General features: G+C 44.7%; 1 protein-coding gene across 3 annotated transcripts in view; it reads left to right on the forward strand.

Annotated features, from left to right (window-relative positions):
• Positions 1 to 3,465: 3,465 nt before the first annotated feature.
• The window catches only part of IRS2 (insulin receptor substrate 2), a 28,071-nt gene continuing 9,839 nt past the window's right edge, over positions 3,466 to 21,697 (forward strand). The window contains exons 1-2 of one of the 3 annotated variants that reach the window (XM_050333214.1): positions 3,466 to 7,339; positions 9,384 to 20,090. In XM_050333214.1, the coding sequence (XP_050189171.1) occupies positions 3,835 to 7,339; positions 9,384 to 9,487 (3,609 nt within the window). In that variant the 5' untranslated portion in view covers positions 3,466 to 3,834 and the 3' untranslated portion in view covers positions 9,488 to 20,090. Of the gene's footprint in view, positions 7,340 to 8,655; positions 20,091 to 21,697 lie in introns of those variants that run through there. The other 2 variants (XM_050333215.1, XM_050333216.1) reach the window with 2 other exon arrangements.

The raw sequence follows: 21,697 nt of genomic DNA on the forward strand, positions 1-21,697 counted from the left end.
AAAGATGCTAATATTAGCACTATTTGGTTGGTCTACTTTCCGGATTAGCAAAGTATTCCCAGCTGAGACCTCAAACTAAAGGATAAATGTAGTGAAATAGATGGGGAAGGGTGGTATGACAAAAGAAAAGGAATGGGATGGTAAAACAGGATCATTTTTTCTTTCAATGTGATGGAATTATTCTAGAGGGTAAATTAAGCAAACATCCTCTGGCAGATCTGTTGCAGTTACTGGAGATGCTGCTGCCTCTATCTGTCCACCTCTGTGTTCTGCCTGAAGTTGCTTGGTGGAATAAGGATGCATATGTTATGCTCAACCATGCCAATTCACAGCCCTCTGTATCTCTGAAAAGCCACTTATTCAGAAAAATAAAGCTAACATCCTACACGACACTTACGAACAGCTGAATCATAAGACATGGCAGCTGTAGAACCTCTCACCTGTAGCTGAGAGCAGGGATGGACAAGTGGTGTTAATGCATTTCTTGTAATTAAATGCCCCTGTAATTACAATGAAATGACTGCAAAAATTTTTCAGAAGGGATATAGTGTTGAAGAGCATTTCAGAGGAGTTCAGAGAAAACTCTAAGACAGATCATCTATGTAAACTGGGGTCATTCATTCCAGAGTGTTGGTCATGAAGCAATAGGACTTTTTAACCTGAATTTTACATACACCTGAGTCACATTTCCTGTGTTCTGTACCCTGGTTATGCATTAAGAACCAAACTCCAAACATAATTATGGAAGAAATAATACTTGTTATGAATTGGCCACTGCTAAAAATGAGCTACTAAAGATGTTTCTTATATCAAAGCCAATACAGAAATAAGAAGTATAAACTGCAACCTTGGATTCTAGTCTATCCTAATGCCTTTGTCATATATATTGTTTGCAAACCTAGTTCTGCTGCTACAGCCAGTATATCAAATGTATATTGTACACATTGTCAAGAATAACAGATATAAAAATATCACATAGGTGAATTAATTTTTTTTTTTTTTTTTTTTTTACATTTCAGACCTAAGGATGCTTGCCCAAGGTCACCAATCATATTTCACAAATATCTGGGAAAATCCTTCCATATTCCCAAGGCGTTTACAGACAAAAGTTTGTGTTTATGGGCCCAGATCACTCAGAGTGACAAGAAATTGTTCAGATAACTAATTTCCTTATAACTTCAGTAGTGTGAGTACAGGAGATAGTCTGGACCGCTACAGCCACAGCCAGAAAATCAACTATTCCCCAGTTTTCATATGAAAGTGTCCTCACTGAGATCTGTTATGCAATCATTACACATAATCTAAATTTACAATTACTAATTTTATGCATTTGTCCAGACATGGAAATCAAAGAACATTACCAGGACAGTAAAGATTGTTAGCATCATTTTCTGTGATGAATCATACAGGTAGATAGAGGTCACAGGTATCTTACCCAAGGTTACACTCTTTTCTTGCTCCTGCGGAGAGGTCAATGCCTCAGATCTCAAATTACTTCTCTAACTCCGCCCCCATTCACTTAAAAAAAAAAAATTATAAACGCAGGTAACTGCTGCCTCGTATGTATGTAAATGTTTTCCCGTAAGAGGAAGGGAGAGGTCTATCTTCAAAAGCTGCTTTATTGCGACGTACTGGTATTTACAGTGAGGTGGTCTTTTCCAATCACACTCCTCCCTCCCAGTTAACAGATGTTGATTTCTAAATGGGTTATTCTGACCCAAACCGCGGAGAATTTCGGGCAGGAGGGAGCAGAGCGGCGGCAGCGGTGCGGGCTGGGGGCGGCCCCGCCGCCTGCTCCGCCGGGAGCACGGGGAGCGCTCGGCCGCGGCCCCGCACAACGACAGCCGCAGGCGCCGCATCACTTTCCTATTTTTTTTGCTTGTTTGTTTGTTTGAGTTGTTGTGTTGTTTGTTTTTTCCCTCGGCTTTACACGCAAACCCGGTTGCTTCAGCTTCGTCGCAGGACGACAAATGAAAGCGTGTCCCGACGGCACTGAGCGGGGGGACGGGAAATCGCGGATAGATGTTCGCGTGACCCCAGCCTCGGTTTTCCTCCTGGGCATGTGCAAAGAGACGCTTTCCCCCGCCGTTCCCGAGGCGGCCGGGGATGCGGCTGCGTTAGGAACCGGCTGGATGGTTTCAGTACAGCCTCTTCCCTTCATCCCCCGACTTTCCTATCGCTGCCCTCCCCGCATCACGCTGCGCGCTTCGTGAGGCGCCGCGAACGCCCTCCCCGTGGGGCGACAGGCCGGCATCCCCGCCCGCAGTCCCCCTCCCGGGCCCCTGCGCTCCCCCTTCCTTCCCCCGATCCCGCCGCACAGAGAAAAATGCGGACTAGGGAGACCCCCGCCCCTCCTGCCGCCCACCCCGGCCAGGGCCCCTCCGCCGTTCACCTCCCCCCCACATCGGGGAGAGAAAGGCTCCCATTGATGCCGGGGCGCGGCCCGCCTGGTGACGAGCGTGCGGGCCCGCGGTAAACAAGCGAGGCACCTCCGCCCCCCGCGGAGCCCCTGCGCGCCCGGTGAAGGCGCGGGAGCGGCGGCAGGGGGAGGAGGCAGGGGAAGCAGGGAGAGAAAGGAGGAGAGGGGAGCGGGGAAGAACGGGGAGCAAGGAAGAGGGGGGACCGGAGGCTGCTTTGCCCCCGCCGCCGCTCGCTCCGTGATCGCCGGTCCGCGCTCCCCCAGGGGGGCCGGGATCGTTTCCAGAGGAAACGCGGATGCTGCCCTTATTCACCGCTACGGCGAAACGCCCGGATAAATTAATGTTGTTTGATTAAAACCGGCTGAAGAGCGGCACACGCTGCCCGCGCCCTCCCTCGGTGGCATTTCCCCGCCGCGCGGGGCCCCGCGGGGAGCGCTGCGGGAGCGGGGGGGCGCGTGGGCGCGGGTGACACAGCGCGCGGGGGAGCGCGCGCGCGGAGCGGCCGTGCGTGTGCGGGGCGGGTGACGCACACGCGCGTGTGTGCGGGGGTGGGGGGTGGGTGTGCAGGGGGCGCCCGCCGCGCACACGCGCGCCCGGAAGCTCCAGCGGGCGGGTCCGCAGCACCTGACGGCCGCGGAGAGCCACGCCGGCGCCCCGCCGCGTCCCGGTGGGCGGCGATGGGCAGCACCCGGGCTTTGTCGGGTGTACCGGTGTCCCACCCGTGCCCGCGCCCCCCACACGCTCTGCGCTGTGTGCGCTGAGGGCACCGGCGGGAGGGGCGCGGGAGGCGGGACCTGCTGGCCCGGGGAGGACCGGGGTGTGGGCGGGAGCGCGGGGGGGCGGGCAGGGGGTGGGGGGCGAGGCTGCCGTCGACCAATGATGTTGCGTCGCCTCGCACCCGAGAGCCCGCCCTGCAGTCCCATTGGCGGGCCGAGCCGTCCCTCTTGCGGCGTGGCGGCCAATGCGGGTCCGTGCCGGCGCCGCTGTTGCCCCGCCCCGTCTCGGTGTGTGAGCGCTCGGTGAGGCGGCGGTCACGTGTTGTTTTGCTCTTTAGTTGGGGCACTCGCAGCGCGATGTGTTACTTACGGCGAAACTCCCGCCGGCGCCGGCAGCACCAGCGGCAGCGGCGGCCCGGGAGCGGCAGCGGCGCTGCCGGTACCCGAGCCGGGAAGGACGCCGGGCGGCCGTCGGCAACACCCGCTGCCTAGAGGCGACAGCGGAGGACCCCGCTGCGGCTCCGGGCAGCCGTGTTCTTCTACGGAGGAATAACTTTATTTTACCCGCTTCTCTCCATTCTTTCTTTATTTTTTCTTTTTCTTCTTTTTTGTCCCCGCGGCGCTCGGTTCCCGGATCCGTTCGGCGTCGGCGGCAGCAGCGAGAGGAGCCGGGCGGTGCTCCCGGCGCGGGGCTGGGGATGGCGAGCCCCGCCGTGCTGGGGCTGCTGCCCCCCCTGAGCTCCCCGCCCGGCCCCAACCTGAACAACAACAACAACAACAACCAGGGCGTGAGGAAGTGCGGGTACCTGCGCAAGCAGAAGCACGGCCACAAGCGCTTCTTCGTGCTGCGCGGCCCGGGCGGCGGCGGCGGGGAGGAGGCGGGGGGCGCCCGGCTGGAGTACTACGAGAGCGAGAAGAAATGGAGGAACAAGTCTGGGGCACCCAAGCGGGTGATCGCCCTGGACTCCTGCCTCAACATCAACAAGCGGGCGGACGCCAAGCACAAGTACCTCATCGCCCTCTACACCAAGGACGAGTACTTCGCCGTGGCTGCCGAGAACGAGCAGGAGCAGGAGGGCTGGTACCGGGCTCTCACCGATCTGCTCAACGAGGGCAAGGCGGCCTGCCAGGGGTCCCCCCACCGCCACCTCGCCTCCCCCTTCTCCGCCTCCTGCGGCGCGGCCGCCGCCTCTCTGGCCGCCGCCGGGGAAGACCTCAACTACGGGCTCATCGCGCCGGCAACCGCTGCCTACCGGGAGGTCTGGCAGGTGACGCTGAAGCCCAAGGGCTTAGGGCAGAGTAAAAACCTCACTGGCGTCCACCGGCTCTGCCTCTCGGCTCGCACCATTGGGTTCGTGCGTCTCAACTGCGAGCTGCCCTCGGTCACGCTGCAGCTGATGAACATCCGCCGCTGCGGCCACTCCGACAGCTTTTTCTTCATCGAGGTGGGGCGCTCAGCCGCCACCGGCCCCGGCGAGCTCTGGATGCAGGCGGACGACTCGGTGGTGGCCCAGAACATCCACGAGACCATCCTCGAGGCCATGAAGGCGCTGAAGGAGCTGTCCGAGTTCCGGCCTCGAAGCAAGAGCCAGTCGTCCTCCTCGTCTTCCTCCGGGGGGGCCGGCGGGCTCGGCGGCAGTAGCGCCTCCGCCACCCACCCCATCACCGTCCCCGGTCGCCGGCACCACCACCTGGTCAACCTGCCTCCCAGCCAGACCGGCCTCCTCCGCCGCTCTCGCACCGATAGCCTCGCCGCCGGCGCCGGCACCAAGTGCACGCCGTGCAGGGTGAGGACGGCCAGCGAGGGTGACGGCTGCCGGGTGGGTTCGGCAGCCGGTAGCCCTATGAGCCCGGGCCCCGTGCGGACTCCCCTGAGCCGCTCGCACACGCTCAGCAGCGGCGGAGGCCGGCAGGCGGGGAAGCTGCTGCCGGTGCTGGCCGGCGGCGGGCTGCAGAGCAGCCGCTCCATGTCCATGCCCGCCTCCCACTCGCCCCCCTCCGCCACCAGCCCCATCAGCCTGTCCTCCAGCAGCGGCCTCGGCTCCGAGACTGTCCACCCGCATCACCCTCAGCGCCCGTCCAGCGGCAGCGCCTCTGTCTCCGGCTCCCCCAGCGACGCCGGCTTCATGTCCTTCGACGAGTACGGCTCCAGCCCGGGCGGCGACCTGCGGCCCTTCTCCTCCTCCTCCACCGCCAGCAACCGCAGCAACACCCCCGAGTCGGTGGCCGAGACACCCCCGGTGCGGGACCCAGGGGGCGGCACCGATCTCTACGGCTACATGGCGATGGAGCGGCCCCCGAGCGGCCGCCTCTGCTACCGGCCCTGCCCCGACGCCGCCGGCGACAGGTGCCATCGAAAGCGGACCTATTCCTTGACCACGCCGTGCCGGCAGCGACCCGCCCCGCCGCAAGTCTCCTCGGCCTCCCTCGACGAGTACACGCTGATGCGCGCCACCTTCGCCGGCAGTGCCGGCCGCCTCTTCCCCTCCTGCCAAGCTGGGGCTTCCCCTAAAGTGACCTACACCCCGTACCCCGAGGACTATGGGGACATCGAGATCGGCTCCCACCGCAGCTCCGGCAGCAGCAGCACAAATCTGGGGCCGCCGCCAGCGGGTGGTGGTGGGGGAGATGATGATGGCTACATGCCCATGACCCCCGGTGTGGCCGCAGCCTTAGGGCAGGGAAGCCGGGGCAGTGATGATTACATGCCCATGAGCCCCACCAGCGTGTCTGCCCCCAAGCAGATCCTGCAGCCCCGGGCAGGGGTGGGGAGTGGGTCCCCTGGGAACGGGAGCAGCTACAAGACCAGCTCACCTGGGGAGAGTTCCCCTGATGATAGTGGGTACATGCGGATGTGGTGTGGCTCCAAGCTATCTGTGGAGAGCTCAGATGGAAGGCTGAGTAATGGTGACTATATCAATATGTCCCCTCGGGACCCCCAGCATGTGCCCCAGGTTCCCTCCCTTACCCCCCCAGACTTCTTTTTCACCCCATCAGGGCATGGGTCCAGCGAGCCCTCAAAGCCCGGCTGCTATTCATACAGCTCCTTACCCCGCTCCTACAAGAGCCAGGGATTGGCGAAGGACAGTGACCAGTATGTCTTCATGAACTCCCCAGGGAGGATGATCCCAGAGGAGGTGGGGTGCGGAGTGGGCCAGTCGCCTGCCAGCACCTTCACCCCATCCAGCCACACGGTGCCTTCACCTCTGCGGCACAGCCGGACCGAGAGCTTTCTGAGCCAGCGGTGCCAGCGGGCAGCCCGACCCAGCCGCCTCTCTTTGGAGACCTTGCGGACGGTGCTGCCCAGCATGAATGAGCACCCTCTGCCGCCTGAGCCCAAGAGCCCTGGCGAATACATCAACATTGACTTTGGGGATGCTGCTGTCTATTCTTCCCCCTCACTGCCTGCTGACAGCCCAGCCTCCTCCCTGGGCTCAGGCACAGGGCAGAGGCGCTCCCCGCTCTCTGACTACATGAACATGGACTTTGGGTTACAGTCGCCCTCCCAGTCAGGCGTGGTCTCAGTGGGCTCTTTGGAAGCTCTCTCACCCAGCTCTTCTTCCAGCACCAGCCAGCCCAACGGGCGCTACCTGAAGGCGGCTGTGGGGGTGGCTTGTTCATCCAGCCCGTCAGATGGTGGGGATTACACTGAGATGACCTTTGGCATGGCCACCACGCCACCCCAACCCATTTTTCAGAAGCCAGAAAGTGCCCGGGTCGCCAGCCCCACAGCTGGGGTGAAGAGGCTCACTCTCTCTGGGGTGGAGGCTTTCATTCTCTCCAGCCCTCCCCCAGACCCCAACCGGGGGGCCAAAGTCATCCGGGCAGATCCTCAGGGGCGGAGGAGACACAGCTCAGAAACTTTCTCCTCCACCACCACTGTGACCCCAGTGTCCCCTTCCTTCGCACACAACCCCAAACGACACAACTCGGCCTCAGTGGAGAATGTGTCCCTCAGGAAAAGCGAAGGCCTGGAGGAGGAGCAGGGTAGCAGTCCCATGTGCCGGGAGACCTCAGCTGGCTTCCAGAATGGCCTCAACTACATCGCCATTGATGTGGTGGACGGGTCCCTGGCAAACTGTGACAAATCCAGGTTGAAAGCCAGGCACCTCCTAAATGGGGGCATCAATGGAGTAGAGATGAGCGCCTATGCCAGCATAGACTTTCTGTCTCACAACCTGAAAGAAGCAAGTGCTGTGAAAGGTGAGTAGCTACGTCTGACAGTGCTTGCTATGTCTGTTTCTGCCTACTGTTTGCCATCACCGTGTTGTGTGTTTGTGGTGTACAGCACTATCCCTCCTTGCTTCCTTAAAAATCACTCTTATCCCCCTTGTACACATCCTGTAATAAGAAGTTTTGGAGGAATTTGGTAGCTCTTTGTATGAAAAAAAAGGTTTAATTTTGGGATATTTCTTCATGTTTCAGTTCTACTGTGCCATTATTATGAGTGTATACTTCTGGGTATCCCAAAAGAAGCTTATGTTTACACAGTTACTATGTTTGGTTTGTCCTTCAGTTTTCTTGCATAAAATTTTGGAAAGTGTTTGGAAAATGTGACCAAAATACTTCATGTTAATGCAGTTTCTAAATACTGCTTAAAAATGTGAAATTGTTGACTTAAAAACAGGATTGTTTGAGGACATCAGATTACAAAAACAATCCTTGGCTCTCTAGCTGAGAAGATCTATAATATGAAAATGAGAAAGATAAATTTAATATGGTTTTGAAGTACCTTATCTCTTGCAAAAGTTTAACAATAAATCATGGTAAGCATGGGATGTGAATTGAAAAAACTGTAATAATTCTTTCCAGAAGTCACTATATGCTTGAGATGTTACACGTTGTATCACATATTTCACTTAAGGGCCCACCCTGTGGGGGTGTGTAACTATGTTCCAGCTGACTGCTCAGTCCCAGCATGGATAACCAGTTGGTTGGCTTGCTTTTATATGGATTGTAAATGTTGGGTGTTCAAAGATAAAAGCAAATTGAAGAAATTTGAAATTTTATCTGAGAGAGAATTTAGGTTTTAAGTATGTAGCTGTTCCTTTATTGGGGTGCTAGTTATGCTGTTGAAAGAAAAAAATAAATAACGAAACAAATACCTTCCCTTCTCCCCAAAATAGCAACCCACCTCCCTCAGTGAGTGAGGGTTTGTACACAACTGGGGGGCTGGTTGAGGAGGGCACAAAATAGCCAATCTGTCAAGGAGAAGATATTAATGATAAGACACCATAAGGATTCCCTCGGCTCTTGAATTTGTGTAAGACATGGTAGCTTAAAGCTCTATGCATATATAGCTGTTATACATGTTTATGGGTCTAGCTGGTTGAAATGACGTATGAAAAAGTAGTTGCTTGGAGGGGGTAAGTATTGCTTCTCTATTCACGGTGCTATAGAGGCGTCAATAACAGGTGAACAACAACAGCTTGTAAAAGCCACTTGCAGGTTTTTTTTTTCCTTGTGTTTTCTTAGTAGCTAGTTGATTTTGAAGAAGAAAATATTTTCTCTTTTGATAGGAAGTACAGGAAGATGGAAAAGATGAGAGATCCACCGTTTGCAGAGCAAGCTTTGAACCTAATTAAGACGAGAGGATTGTTGAATGCAATGTCAGAGTTTGAAAGGATGAAGGCTTATTCTGAATGACTGGAAGGGTTGAGGGCAGAGCCTTATTTCTGTCTTGCTTTTAGTTTTCTGGGGTCGTTTTTAGGATCCCTGTGGCTTGCCCGAGCCCGGTGTGGATGCTGCAGCCCCCGCTCTCCTTGCCCGGCCTTGGGATGGCGTTCCCGGGCGCCAGCAGACGATCACGCCCCTTTGCTTTGCAAACGGATTTTTCACAAAAACGAGGAGCTTTTCTTGAGCCACCTACAGCCCCAACTGCAAACCAAGCCCGGTGTTGGGAAAGAGCTATTTCCACAGCATTCCCCAAACTGCTGACCCTAAGGCGGGAGGAGGGGGCGGGGGAGGGCGGGCACCGGTTACCGGGAAAACCCGGCGCGGGAGCGCGGCTGGCATCCCGGCGACACGCGGGAATGGGAGAGGCCGCCGGTCAGATAAGGAGGGGGGAACGACCGCTGTCCTTCCCATCCAGTAAACAAGAGGATAATGCAGCCGTGTTAATGTGGTACTCGGCGTACAGCGGAGAGGGCTCAGTGCTGCTGCGTGTGTTTGTCCAAGGATGGTTACAGGCTTGCCTTATTTTAATATTTAATCTGCATGCGTGTTTGTTTTTCCTCTTTCCCGTAAGCTTCTAAACGCAGGTCACCTGGAGAAGTGGTGCGGGGAGGCTCGTTGGGATTGACCGGCTCTGTAGGAGGTGGGCGGAGAATCTCCAGCACCTCGTTCCCCTGAGAGGGGTGCCAGCCTGAGGGGTGCACTCAGGGGTGCAGGGATAAATGAATGTAACAGAGTCAGGCTAAAGGTGGTAAGGAAGAACCAATGGTGTGCAGGGTTGGGTACCAAAATTGAGACATCAAGTTAATTGCACTTGTGGTAGTCGAACTGGGAAAGTCATAGCATGGGGAAAGAGAAATACATCACAAAGGACTTTATTGGTTTAACTTGAATCAAAGCATAAACTTTTGCAAATGTCCTAGTTTCCCTTTTGGTTTTCATTGGGATTTCACACCAGAGTTTGTTTAGAGAAGGACTCCTGCCACCGTTTAAAAAGGTCAACCAATATTGTGCTGATGTACTTGAATTTCAAACATTGTGATTTGGGAGGCTACTAAGAATTTCACGTTTTATAGAGAAACACATTCAATTTAAAGAAAACAGTATTTTGCATATAAGCAAGATTATTTTAACAGTAGTAATGCAGGTGAGAGTTAAGAAAATCTAATTCTGTAAAAATGGTTTGCAAAAGAGAGAGCTTATATAATCAGTGTTGTTTGTTTAGTTGTTTGCACTTTTCAGATTTTGTTTTTAACTGCATTAGAAAAGCGAGAAGCTTTACTTCTTTGAAAAACAAGTATAGTTCCTAGTAATTTTAAAACAATGAAGAATCTACATATTTTTAATATTTAGAACAGGAGACTCTGAGATACAGAGTATACAAACAAGCTCCTTAGTAAATTAATTAACATTTTGATTTGTGCAAAATACATGTAAAAAACCAGTTTGAATTGTTCCTTAAGGTTTGTAGCAGTAGTTGTGTTTTCATGTGGATAAATGTTTTGAGGGAAACTATATCATTTAAAGATGGCTGGCTTTCACGTGTAGCTTGTCTCTCTACAATCAGTAACTTGCCTCTGCTGCAGGGAGTGCTGTGCTTTTGGAAATCTCTGTCTATATTATCCTGTCGTGGTAGAAGCAAGGAGTGCATCCACAGCTGCTGTCAAAACAGAACAATTAAGAGGTTGCTTGAAATGATAGTTTCATTTAGTTTTACTGTGTTCTGAAAATGTGAAAATATTTAATAATTGGAGAAACAATTGCCTTCATCTGATATGTAAATAAAATAATACTGTTACTGGTTGATTAAAGCTTGTTACTTGCTAATAATTAGCCTTTGTTCTTGAATTATGACTGGTTTTTTGCTTAAAAACATATGAACAGTGTATGGATTTAATTATTTATGGAGATGTTTACACTCTTTTTTTCATATAGTGCAAATTATTTATTCCAGTATATTTATGACAGATTATACCCAATAATGATGTGACTTTTTATGGTGGATCTTAGTTCTCTTGAAGTCAAATGGTAGTTTTGTCTCTGTCTTAATGGGGATTTTACCCTTTGTGTGTAATCCTGAAATTCTTAAGTAAGATTCCCATTAAATTTAGTGGGTGTATAGTAGGGAATTTTGCTTAATTGAAACCACCAGAATTGGGTGGTTAATCTTTAGTTATGTTTTCTTTTCCATTCACAGAGTGCTCTGTAGCTTTAACTTGTAAATGTTTCTAGAAGTTGGTCAAGTTTTCTAAAAATGGGCAGATACTATGTGTAATGCTGCAAAAAAAGCTGAAGGTTCTTTTCCTCCCATGTTAGTTTCTTTTGTCTTGATTTGTTTAAAGAAGTCGTCATCTGTAATGCATCTACTTAAGATCGTAATAAGGTGATTTTGATAATCATGACCCCCACTCCTGCCTTGTCAATTAGCTTTCAGCTGTGTGAGGGTTTTATGGTTGCACCTAAACAATAAAAAGCCTATGTTAAGAAATCTCTTCTTGTGTCTTTCTAATGCCATTTTAGATTGTTAAAGAAATAACCTTTGCTTCCCTTTTCTTTGGGATTACTTTGCACAGTGGGTTATACTACTAAGTTGGTTTTTCTCTTCCTCTTCATATGCCAGCTGCCATAAAGTTTTGGTTCTCAGAGTGACATGAGAATGTTTGTCTCTTTAGCAAAACTAATATTAACTGTAAAATTACTTCTTCAAAATATTAAAATATATGCTGTGTTAGAAATCTATACAGCTTTTAAAGTCTTTTTTTTTATAATAAATCAGTTGTAGTAGTTTCTCTTAGTATTAAGTTCTGTGAAGACATCAAAACTAACAGCAGAAAGAAATGAACTGCTTTTAATAACTTACATAGTTTGATTTTTTAACTTACAGTAAGAATTAAAAATTTGAGGGGTTTTTTTTGCAACATCTCAAAATTCACTTAGTCTTTCAGATAGCATTTTACAGCTGACCAAACCAAAGTGCTTATGTCTGAACCTAGCAGTGCCACTTGTGAAACATGAAATATAAACTGAAATTATCTAACATTAAATAAAGCCTTTGGTATTTTAAATTATGTTGATTATAGGGATGTCAGCTTTTTACAAGCAGATAGAATATTAAAACGCGTGACGTCTATTAGACTTTTATTCTTTACACTTTATAGCTGTACTGCTTATAGAAAGAATGTCATGGTTATTTTGAGTCATTTAAGATAAATTGTTATAGACCAAGTTGAATGGTGGGTTTGTTCTAAACTGAACCAGTACAGTCATTGCTCAAGGCAGAGGAAATGCTTTAGGTTGATGATTGCTTCTGATTACTTGATTTCTTTCAAGATAGCTACAGAGACTAATGTTGGTTTGTAAGTAAAAAGAATAAAGGAGTGTTTGAACAGAAAGAGTATTAGGACATATTTTCTATGGTGGCATTCTTTATGTTTGGTGTGTTTTTTTTTTTAATAAGGAGAGAATAACGTGTTTTTTCACACTTGATTTACTATTATTTTTAAATAGCATTAAGTACACTGGGATGCTGAAGTAGTTTATAAGTTGAAACACAGCAAGCATCCATTGAAAAATTTAGTTAGTGTATGTAATCCAACTTCCATCCCTATTCAACAGTTAAATGGCAGTATAGTTACATCCAGATATTGTCTGTCTATATCAGTTTTTATCTAAAAGCACCATTAATATATTTCTTTTTAAAGTAATAAACACCTGTGACTTTTTTTGTTCTGATTTTGTTTAAGTATTGTATGCTTTTTGTACTATTTGTCCGTATGTTGTTTTCTTTGTGTTTGTTAGGTTAGTCATGATATAGTCCAGCAGTTTTGTGGAAGTTTTAACACTAGGTTGGTGCAGTATGTGTCATAGCAATTTAAAGTGAATATATTGACTGATATGATAAATTTGGACATGTAATTATGAGGGTTTCACAACTGTTTTTGTTGTAGTTCTGTAAAATGTTTCCTTGAAGGGATCTCTGTAAGCGTAGAAAACAGTACTATCCCTTAAGTTTTTAGAAGACCGGATAGTGACCCAAAAGTTCAGATATGTTTTCTTTGTGTGTTTGTTGTCTGGCATGTAGTTATTTTTAAAGTTTTTGTGCATGTGCATGTAGGGGGTCAAGAGTGGCAGCTTTGAAAAGCCAAGTTCAGCTGAGTAGTCCCCTTGCTGGTGGTTGTTGAAAAGGCTGGCTTTCCTACTGCAGACTTTTCAAAGGAAAATTTTTTGTGGTTTTTTTGGTGTGTGTTGTTTTGTTGTTGTTTGAGTTTTTCTACGCTTATGTTTGTGTCAACTGCCTTTAGCTATCCAGCATGTTGGCTTCTTGGATTAGTCAGTCTGCTAGGCACTCTGGAGAACATGTAGCAGTAAACAGAGCCAGCAAAGGTGACTGCTCCCACTGTCTTTTAAATGGAAGTTAAAAAGCAGCATGGATTTTTTCCCTGGCATCTCTGTCAGCTTTGGAGGAAATCAGGATTACTGGTTTAGATTGTATTTGCAGTTTACTCACTAATATAGGCTGAATGAATCCTTCAGTTGCAGGGTTGTAAATGTTCGTAGTTAAAACAAGCTTTTAAGACTTAGGTATTATAAGCCTCATCCAAACCACAGAGAAATCAGTGCAGAGATTGCTTACATTTTTACAGAGGATCACCTAAAAATACATTTCATGGAATGTTAAAGTGCTAACACATACAGTAGCATTTGAGGCTCACTCAAAGACAGCAGTAGTTTGTAATCTCTGGGTTGCCAGTCAAATGGTAATGAGTAACTTTCCTGAAGAATAGGTAAGTGCCTGAATATTTCCATGGAGTTGTGCTATTGCTTGGTACCTGAGGTGTCAAATTGGCCACTAAAGTAGGATTGTTTAGGAGAGTTGTTCAATGCAATGATAAGAAATCCCTTTAGAAATTGATTTAAAAGACCAAAGACAATAGTTGGAGTTCTGTTACTATTTTTGCCTTAAAAAATAATTTCCAAACAGATGTTCTGAATTTTTTATCAATGATAATAACCCCAAGTGGTGTAGGTGTATCAAAAATAGTAATTTAAAAAAATCCAGTTTTTGCTCTCAGTAAAGGGCTATATACTCTGGAAAGAGTTATGAGGTAACAGTGGGGAGATACTTCCCAGAATAAACATCTTTGATACTAGGGTGTTTTCTTTTCAAATCCAGAATTGCCTGTCTTAGTTAAATAAAAGTTATTTTAGAGTGTGTGTTTTTACCTCAGTAAATCAATCACAAAACTAGTTAGGAAAAAAAAACCAACCCAAGCCACAAACCTAAATCTGCACCTCTGATAGTAACATCTACAACTGCAGAAGGGTAATGCAATAGCTTTATTGCGTAGATTAGGAATGATTCAGTGTTTTGTTTACATTATTTGTCAATCTCTTCAGCATCCTAGAAGAGAACACTTCCTTCCTGGCAGATGGCAGCCCCAGGGCCATGCACCTGCCATTACAAGCACTCTGCAGTAGTAATCTAGCCCAGCATCGCTGTTGACAAGAGGCTAATGATTGGAGACTGTTTGCCTGACAGCCTAAACAAAATAGGAACCTATTTGCCCTTCAGCAAGAGGCTGAGAAATCTTAGGCAGGACAGTATGCTGAAAAATTATAATGGAATTTGGATTAGACCTCTTTGGTAGTGTTTTTAGTATGAGCCACTTTTAAGATAATGATGCTTCAAAAAGCAGTGTCTCAAAGAAGGGATTTTCTGTTTCTCCAGCGGAGTGATAACTGACTTTTCTTTAATAGCTCAGTGTTGATGGGAGGAAGGCTTGGCCTTGTGTGATTTAGCTGGCTGTACCAGCTATCCTCTGCGGCAGAGTCTGCTCTCGCTGCAAGCAGGGAGTTGGATGTGCTTGCGCTTGTGCTTCTAACACCATAAGTGGTGTTAGAATGACAGAATGTCTCTTTAATTGTTTGAATGGCGTGTTTGGTGCTTGCATAATGCATTCCCATTTCAGTAATTTGATTTGTAATTTGATATGTTTTTATTATGTCATTAGACGAGGATCTCTTACTTTTGTTGTTGTTGTTCATTTCTGTTATACGTATGTGTGTGTTTGTTTTTCTTTGAAACTAGTGTGGATGATGTTTCTAGGGGACACTACCCAAGGCAAGGGTATCTTTGAACTAGGCCAGGATGTTCTTTGCTAAATTTAAAAACTACCCAAATATTACCCAGAGTTTGTAGGGTATTAAGCAGGATTACATGACGCACGGATTAGACATTGTTGAGCAGCTTGTTTTTGTTGAAGGGGTCAGAAATGGAGGCACTGGGGCTTTAGTGTGATGCCAAAATAGCAAACTTGCTGGTAATCAGAAACAGCAGAAGCTTCTTAGAAACAGTAGAGCATTGTGGAGAGTTTTCCAGGCTTTCCCAAGTGATGCTTTAGTAAAGTTTGTTTGATATGTGGCATGATGATGAGTGTAAGGTATGAAACTTACTGTTCCATTGAGTTTCAAATTACAAAACTGTTTTACAGATACCTTAAAGTAGAATAAGAACACCACTTTAAGTGCAACGTGAGGCGCAGGACTTTGATTCTCTTCAAAGACAAATCAATAAATCATTTCATAACAGTGGAAAAATTGTGTCAATAAAATAAGATCAAAGCAGTTTTATATATGCATAGTTTCCTCTGAAGCAGTATATTATTTAAAAAACAGTGTTTAAGGCAGTCATAATGTCCAGTTTAACACCTCATTAAATTGATAAGGATTGTCAAATCAATGTATGGAATGAGAATTAGGAACAAGCTTTTGTTTTGGTTGATATGGATCTAGGCTTTTGCTCACCAGAAGTCACAAGATTGATCGAACAAGACATCTGACAATCTTTTGGGGCAGAGTTAGGCTTAACTCTTACATAGAAAACAGTGATGTTGAATAGATGCTCAAGAACAAGAAAACTGATAATTTTGGCTTAGTCTTACTTCATCGATGAAGATAATTGAGGCTATAGAAACTTATTTGCAATAACTGGTAATGTTACATTTCAGATTATTTAAAAGTATTAGAGTAAAATTGACAAACAGATGCAAACCTAATCAGTTTTCTAGTTAATACAAAACTCTTACATCACTGAGTCGACTGCTTTAACTACCATGATCTCTCCTGCGCTTGAATTACTGAGAAGTTCAGGTGCGAATTTTTTCTGTAGTCTTTTCAGTGGTTTCTCTGGTACTGATTTTTCAAAAACTTCAGGAATTGCTTTTTAGTTTACTTTAAAAGGCCAAAAGTTAGGTGATGTGTCTAACCAAAATTTTCACTTACACCTAAAAAAGACCTTTTGTGACAGAATTTTGAGATTTGGAATGGAAAGGTGGAGGTAAAGTTCTTCTATAAGGCAGTTGCACTCAGTTGTGCTCTAACATTATTCATTTTTACATCATAAAATTTTGGAAAAATTTATACGAGGGTGGGCTTGCATCTTTTACAAGAGGTTTCAGTCTCAAGCAATTAGTTCTGTCAAATTTAATGAAATATAACTGTAATAATACTGTCTCTTTAACGTAACCAAAAGTTAACGCTTTCATTGTAACAATCCTGTACAGACACAATGAAGATTTGTGTTGATGATTACTGTGAAAGTTGTTTGTGAACTACAATGAGGCACTTTATTATGAAATTATTTACAACTAATTAGTTTTGATCTAGCACAGAACTTTGAACATTTATGTCTGGATTTGGAATCAGTCTTGTATAACTTCATGCAAAGTTATCTAATTCCTTGAATGGTGAACTTACAGAATTAGTGCTCGTGATTTTAACAATAGTTATAGAAAATTAACCATTAGGAATAAACATATACATATATAAAGATATATATATATATATATATATATGATCCTGAGGCACACAATACTTGAAAGAATTGATTGTTAGTACTTACTGTTTTGTAATCCCAATAGGCTAGCAATTACTCTCACAAATACCAGAGAGAGACTTAACATACTCTAATGAGTGCTAGGATAATATTGCTTTCTTTTGGATATCTACAGAAAGGTGACTTATTATACTTTTATGTTTTAATCTTTAATTACCAAATGAAAATTCTGTCAAGATAAGCTTTTACCTTTAACCACTGTATTTTTAAATAAATGGTAGATTGTGTGAGTTTTAAATAAATAAATTGATGGTACTTGGTTGTTGAATGTTAGCCCTTAGGATGATTTCCAGATACAAATACACTGATGTACTTCAACAGTGTAAGTGATTTCTAGTCTGGGTCCTCTTCCCCTCCTCGCCCCCTATGTATGAGTATTCAAGGGACAATAAACTGAAAGATTTTTAAGATATGGTAACATGAGATAGTACACCTCTTATTTAAAAAAAAAAAAAAAAAACACAAACAACCAAACAAGTGACAACTTGATAGTAGTGAAATATAATTGATTTTTAGTAGAACTAGGATTCAGCTCTCAGGATATAAATTGATGGACTTGTGTTTTAGTAAATGTACACTTGACTGTACTAGGAAGTGTAAACAATAGCTTAGATCTTGCAGCTTGAGTGAACACAGTCAAACTGTTGTACCTGAATGCAGAGAGAGTGGGACTCTGCTGTGAATGAGCTATGTAGGATGTTTGTATACCAGGCTGCTGTTTGATGGAGTCATTGTTAGAGGTCATCTAGAGAGTCTTCTGAGTCTGAAATTAAATAATTCCTTAATTCTTGAGTCTGCTTCATCTGTCATGAATATGACAAACTTTAACTTGCCATACTGGCCACGTGGATGCTATGTTGTTATATTAAGAGAAAATGCTGCAGCATTTTCTATTCCTCTCACTCCTCAAGAGATGTTTTCAGTTTTCTTTATTCTCATAGTTTGGCTGTTGTTGCTTTTACAAGGTGACAACATTTCATCCATACTCTTCTTAAAAAACATACTGGGAGTTATTTACATGATATTTTGTGTCATGTAGGCTCAGGCATGTATTCTAGTTACTTTGCTAAAGAATAGTATTGATTTAGTGCAGCTTGCACTGCTTCTTTAATAAAGCATAGAAGAAACAGAATGAAGGTTTTATAATAAAAATGGTGCTGGGACTTAGAACATGTACATAGGAAATACTGGGCTCTATTGAGGAGTGATTGCATAGGAAACAATTTTAAACTCTCCACTTTAGTCAGGGGACTCTTTTATCAGGCACTTCTTTTTTTTTTTTTTTTTTTTTTTTTGCTTGTCTTTCTGAGGCATTTTCCTATATGTTTTGTATTAGGCTACCTGAGCAGCTGACTCTTCTTCATTCTACTCTGGAGGCAAAGTTCTCAAAGTTCTGCTGAAGATGGCAAAACAGTAGACAAGTCTTTTCTTGAAACTTTATGTTAAATTTCTTGTTTGCAATATATTTTTTTAACATGTAATCACATTCTTTTATTGGACTGTGAAGTGGCTTTAGCTATGTATAGCTATGTTTTTCTCTGTGTGTGTGCACACCTGAGTAAGATTTTACTTTTGATTCTGTAGTCAAACATTCCAATATGTCTCAAAATATATTAACTTATTATTTGCATTAGATACACTTTATTCCTCTAGGTAAGAAGTAGCCTTGTTTGTATTTGATACATAAAAGCCTGTTGTCTCATCAGTTCAGAAAAGCACCACGCTAAAAACAATTAGCTTTGGTAATTGCCAGTAGGAGGAGAAACTTGTCCAAATTCCATGATTTAGTTCAGGAAAAACATTGAAAATAAGTGGTACCATTCTGTACAGGATGTAGTATACCATGGCTATAACTGTTGGAATGAACAGCATTGCCATCTATCTTTTAAATCTGAAATTGTTAATTCTTCATTGTTAAATCTTCTTTGTTAATTTTTCTTGTTAAATCTTCATTGGATCAGATGGTTCAGGAAGTTTTTTCCTAGCAGCTGTGTTTGTCTTGCTGTATATGGTGACACCATCCTTAAACTTCTCTGTTTCTGTAACGTGATAACTTTTAATTTGACATGGGTTTCCAAGATTTTTCATAGCAGTGATGAGATATTAACAGGGGGGCTTGGAACCATTTCTCTTCTTTCTCATGGATTGTCTTAGGTTCTTTTTGGGGTCATTTGTGACCATATATTATCTTTCTGGAATAGTAATAATTAATTGATTCAATTAATTTTTTCAATGTACTTTAAAAATAGCTACTGGAAATAAGGACCTCTGATATGGTCCCCAGACTATTTTGTGCTGTAATTTGGAAATCTGTGATGTGAAGGAACTAGTCATTTACAGCCTGTTCATGTTGGGTTTATTTTATATGTGTTTTATGGACATGGTTAAGTCATTTTGCCCAAGTCTTATTCCTGCTGTATAGAAATGTGTATCTGTGATCTATTGTCTCAAACGTAGATTGAATCTGGCTTTTTTTTTACTTTTTATTGATAGTTGGAGAGGCCGAGGCATCAAAGTCAAAGACACTGTCAAAATTGTTTTGCCTTTTTTTAGTGCCTCAGGTTGCTTGCCTTTTTTTTTTTTTTTTTAACTCCTTGTAAACAGGTGTCTTGTGTTTGCTGCAGAAATGTTTTTGCAGGATTGTTTAGCGCAGATAGGATGGGATTATTTGCAAGCCGAGGGAGGATATTCCAGGGGAGGCCATTTATCTTTGTTTTTCCTAAAAGAGTCTGTGGAATGCAGCTGTGCTGGGTTCCTGTTTTGATCTGATGGACGTGACTGTAATTACAAGGCAGAGGCTAGAGGCTGACCAAGTCTTAAGGGACCTTCATGTAGGTGTCCTGAGTGAAGCTGCTTGATGTCTTTTTTGTTGCAGATTCCAGCTTGGGTGTCTGTAGTATGTCCTAAGGGTCCATGTTCCTGTTTTAGATTTCTACATATATGGTCGTTTTTTGGATCTAACCAGTGTTCTTGCACTTTATGCAGAACTGAGAGATTTGGCCCAGTCTGCAGTCACTTCATTTGCACCTTATTAGGAGCCTACTGAACGAGTCTTCCTAAAATAAGGATCTGGCTAGAATGGTACAGGTGTCTTATTGGAGAGGCTGATTGAATTGGGGATTGGCACAAAACTGTCTTCCCTGACCATAGAGAGCTTATATGCTTGGCATAAATGGAACACCAGAATTCCAGGGATCTGCAGCTTGCGAGATCAACCTTGCTGTGTGCAGTCTATTTTAAGCAGAAGGACTTGAAATGAGACTGATATTTGTATGTGGATCAGCTGGCTAGCTAAGTATTCCTGCCTGACCCAGACTGTACTTTAGTTAGTTGATGATGTATATTGTATTTGTTCAGTAAATGTGAAATTAAAAGGGATTTATGTTTTGTTTGTGTGGTTTTTTTCCTAGCTGTGCAGCTGCTACCCTGTTGGCTGAACACTTTTCAGTATATTTCCTGGTCACTTACAATATGTGAAATATGCAACAGTATCAGGGCTCTATCATTTGTAAGCAAATTTGGGCTTTAAAGGCGCAGATGCCTTGGGGGAAATGCTGGTGTTTTGCAAAGTATTTCTTTGTGTCACTGTCTGTAGTCTTTCTGTTCTTCACAGAAGCAAACTTCTAGAGCAGCATCATAGCTTTGTAAAGTTTCAACCACTGCATGATGTCCTATAGGAAGTCATAGTTCCTTGATGTGACATCAGGAGGTGTTCATCACACCTATTTGAGATGTCCTGAGCATCTTTAGAGAGCAGGGATGCTGGCAATGGGAGAAAATACATGCAGGTCTTGATGTACTGGAAAGCCTCCCTGAACTTTAGGGGAATTCTCTGCTGAGCATGGAGGGACTAGAGCCAAACTCTGAAGTGTTGCATCTTGAGTGACAAAGATGGGTTTTAATCTGCTTTATAGAAACAATTCTGGCAACATGATACAATCTCAAAAAGATGACAATGTCAGTTATGTAGGTGTGGGGTCAGACATATTGCTATAAGTAAAATGTGGGGTTTTTTAAATGCTGTATCAGTTACTGACAAGTAATGGTAATTTCCTTTTTAAGGAAATTTCCTTTTTAAGGAAATTAAGTGTAATTGGTTGCTTATAAATGTATTTAATGGCGAAAAATATAGGGAGTCATAAACCAAAACAAAGACACCTGTGTAAGAACACTTAGGAGAGAAGGAAAAAAATTGGTGAAACAGTAGAGTAGACCTCTTTATCTGTAAATATTTACTGAGAGCTCTTGTAATTACGGAAGAAAGCGCATCTTGCTCTGGAGCTGGTAATGTTGCATATAGCCAACACTAATTTTTTGCTCTTTTTAAAAAAAATCCATATGAATTTTTGAGAAAAGTGCTGTGAAAGCACATTGACAGCATAGTATCTTTCATACTTTAAGTTTTGTTTGTTTGTTTTTTTTTCTTGACAGTAACGTTTTGTACTGCAGGTCTCATGGCTGAAAAAAACCAAATAAGCGCTGTTTTCTAAACTGAGATTTGTTGCATGTCTCAGATGTTCTTGTTTCTTAGGTTAGGTAAAACTTGGTGCTTTGCATCACCTTTAGCATTTGTTTTGTCTTGCAGAGCAAATCAGTGTGGGCTTGCTTCACTTCTTTTCCCACAGTAAGCTATTAGATGGGGAGGATTCAGGGTGCATCCGGTGGAGCTGGGAACAATCTCATTCATTCAGTATAATGTGTTTCTTGCTTGCAAAAGAAAGTAAAATATGAGGAGGTAATTATATGCTTTCTGCTATCACAAATTATTTTATGACCAGCTTCGAGTTTTGAAACTGGTGTTCTCAGAAGATAAATTTTAACCACCAAAATTATTTTCCTGAACAGCTTACTATGCTTTTTGCCTCTGCTTTCCAGCAGAGTATCAGTTAGCCTCCAGGAGTGATAGACAGCTGATATTCATCATGACTATGTGACAAAAATACATCTTTTCCTTTCATGTCTTAATATAATGCTAACTTAAGTATGCAATAAAA

Source organism: Myiozetetes cayanensis, unplaced genomic scaffold, assembly GCF_022539395.1.
Source record: "Myiozetetes cayanensis isolate MyiCay16 unplaced genomic scaffold, myiCay2020 scf5-8, whole genome shotgun sequence".
Taxonomy (NCBI): domain Eukaryota; kingdom Metazoa; phylum Chordata; class Aves; order Passeriformes; family Tyrannidae; genus Myiozetetes; species Myiozetetes cayanensis.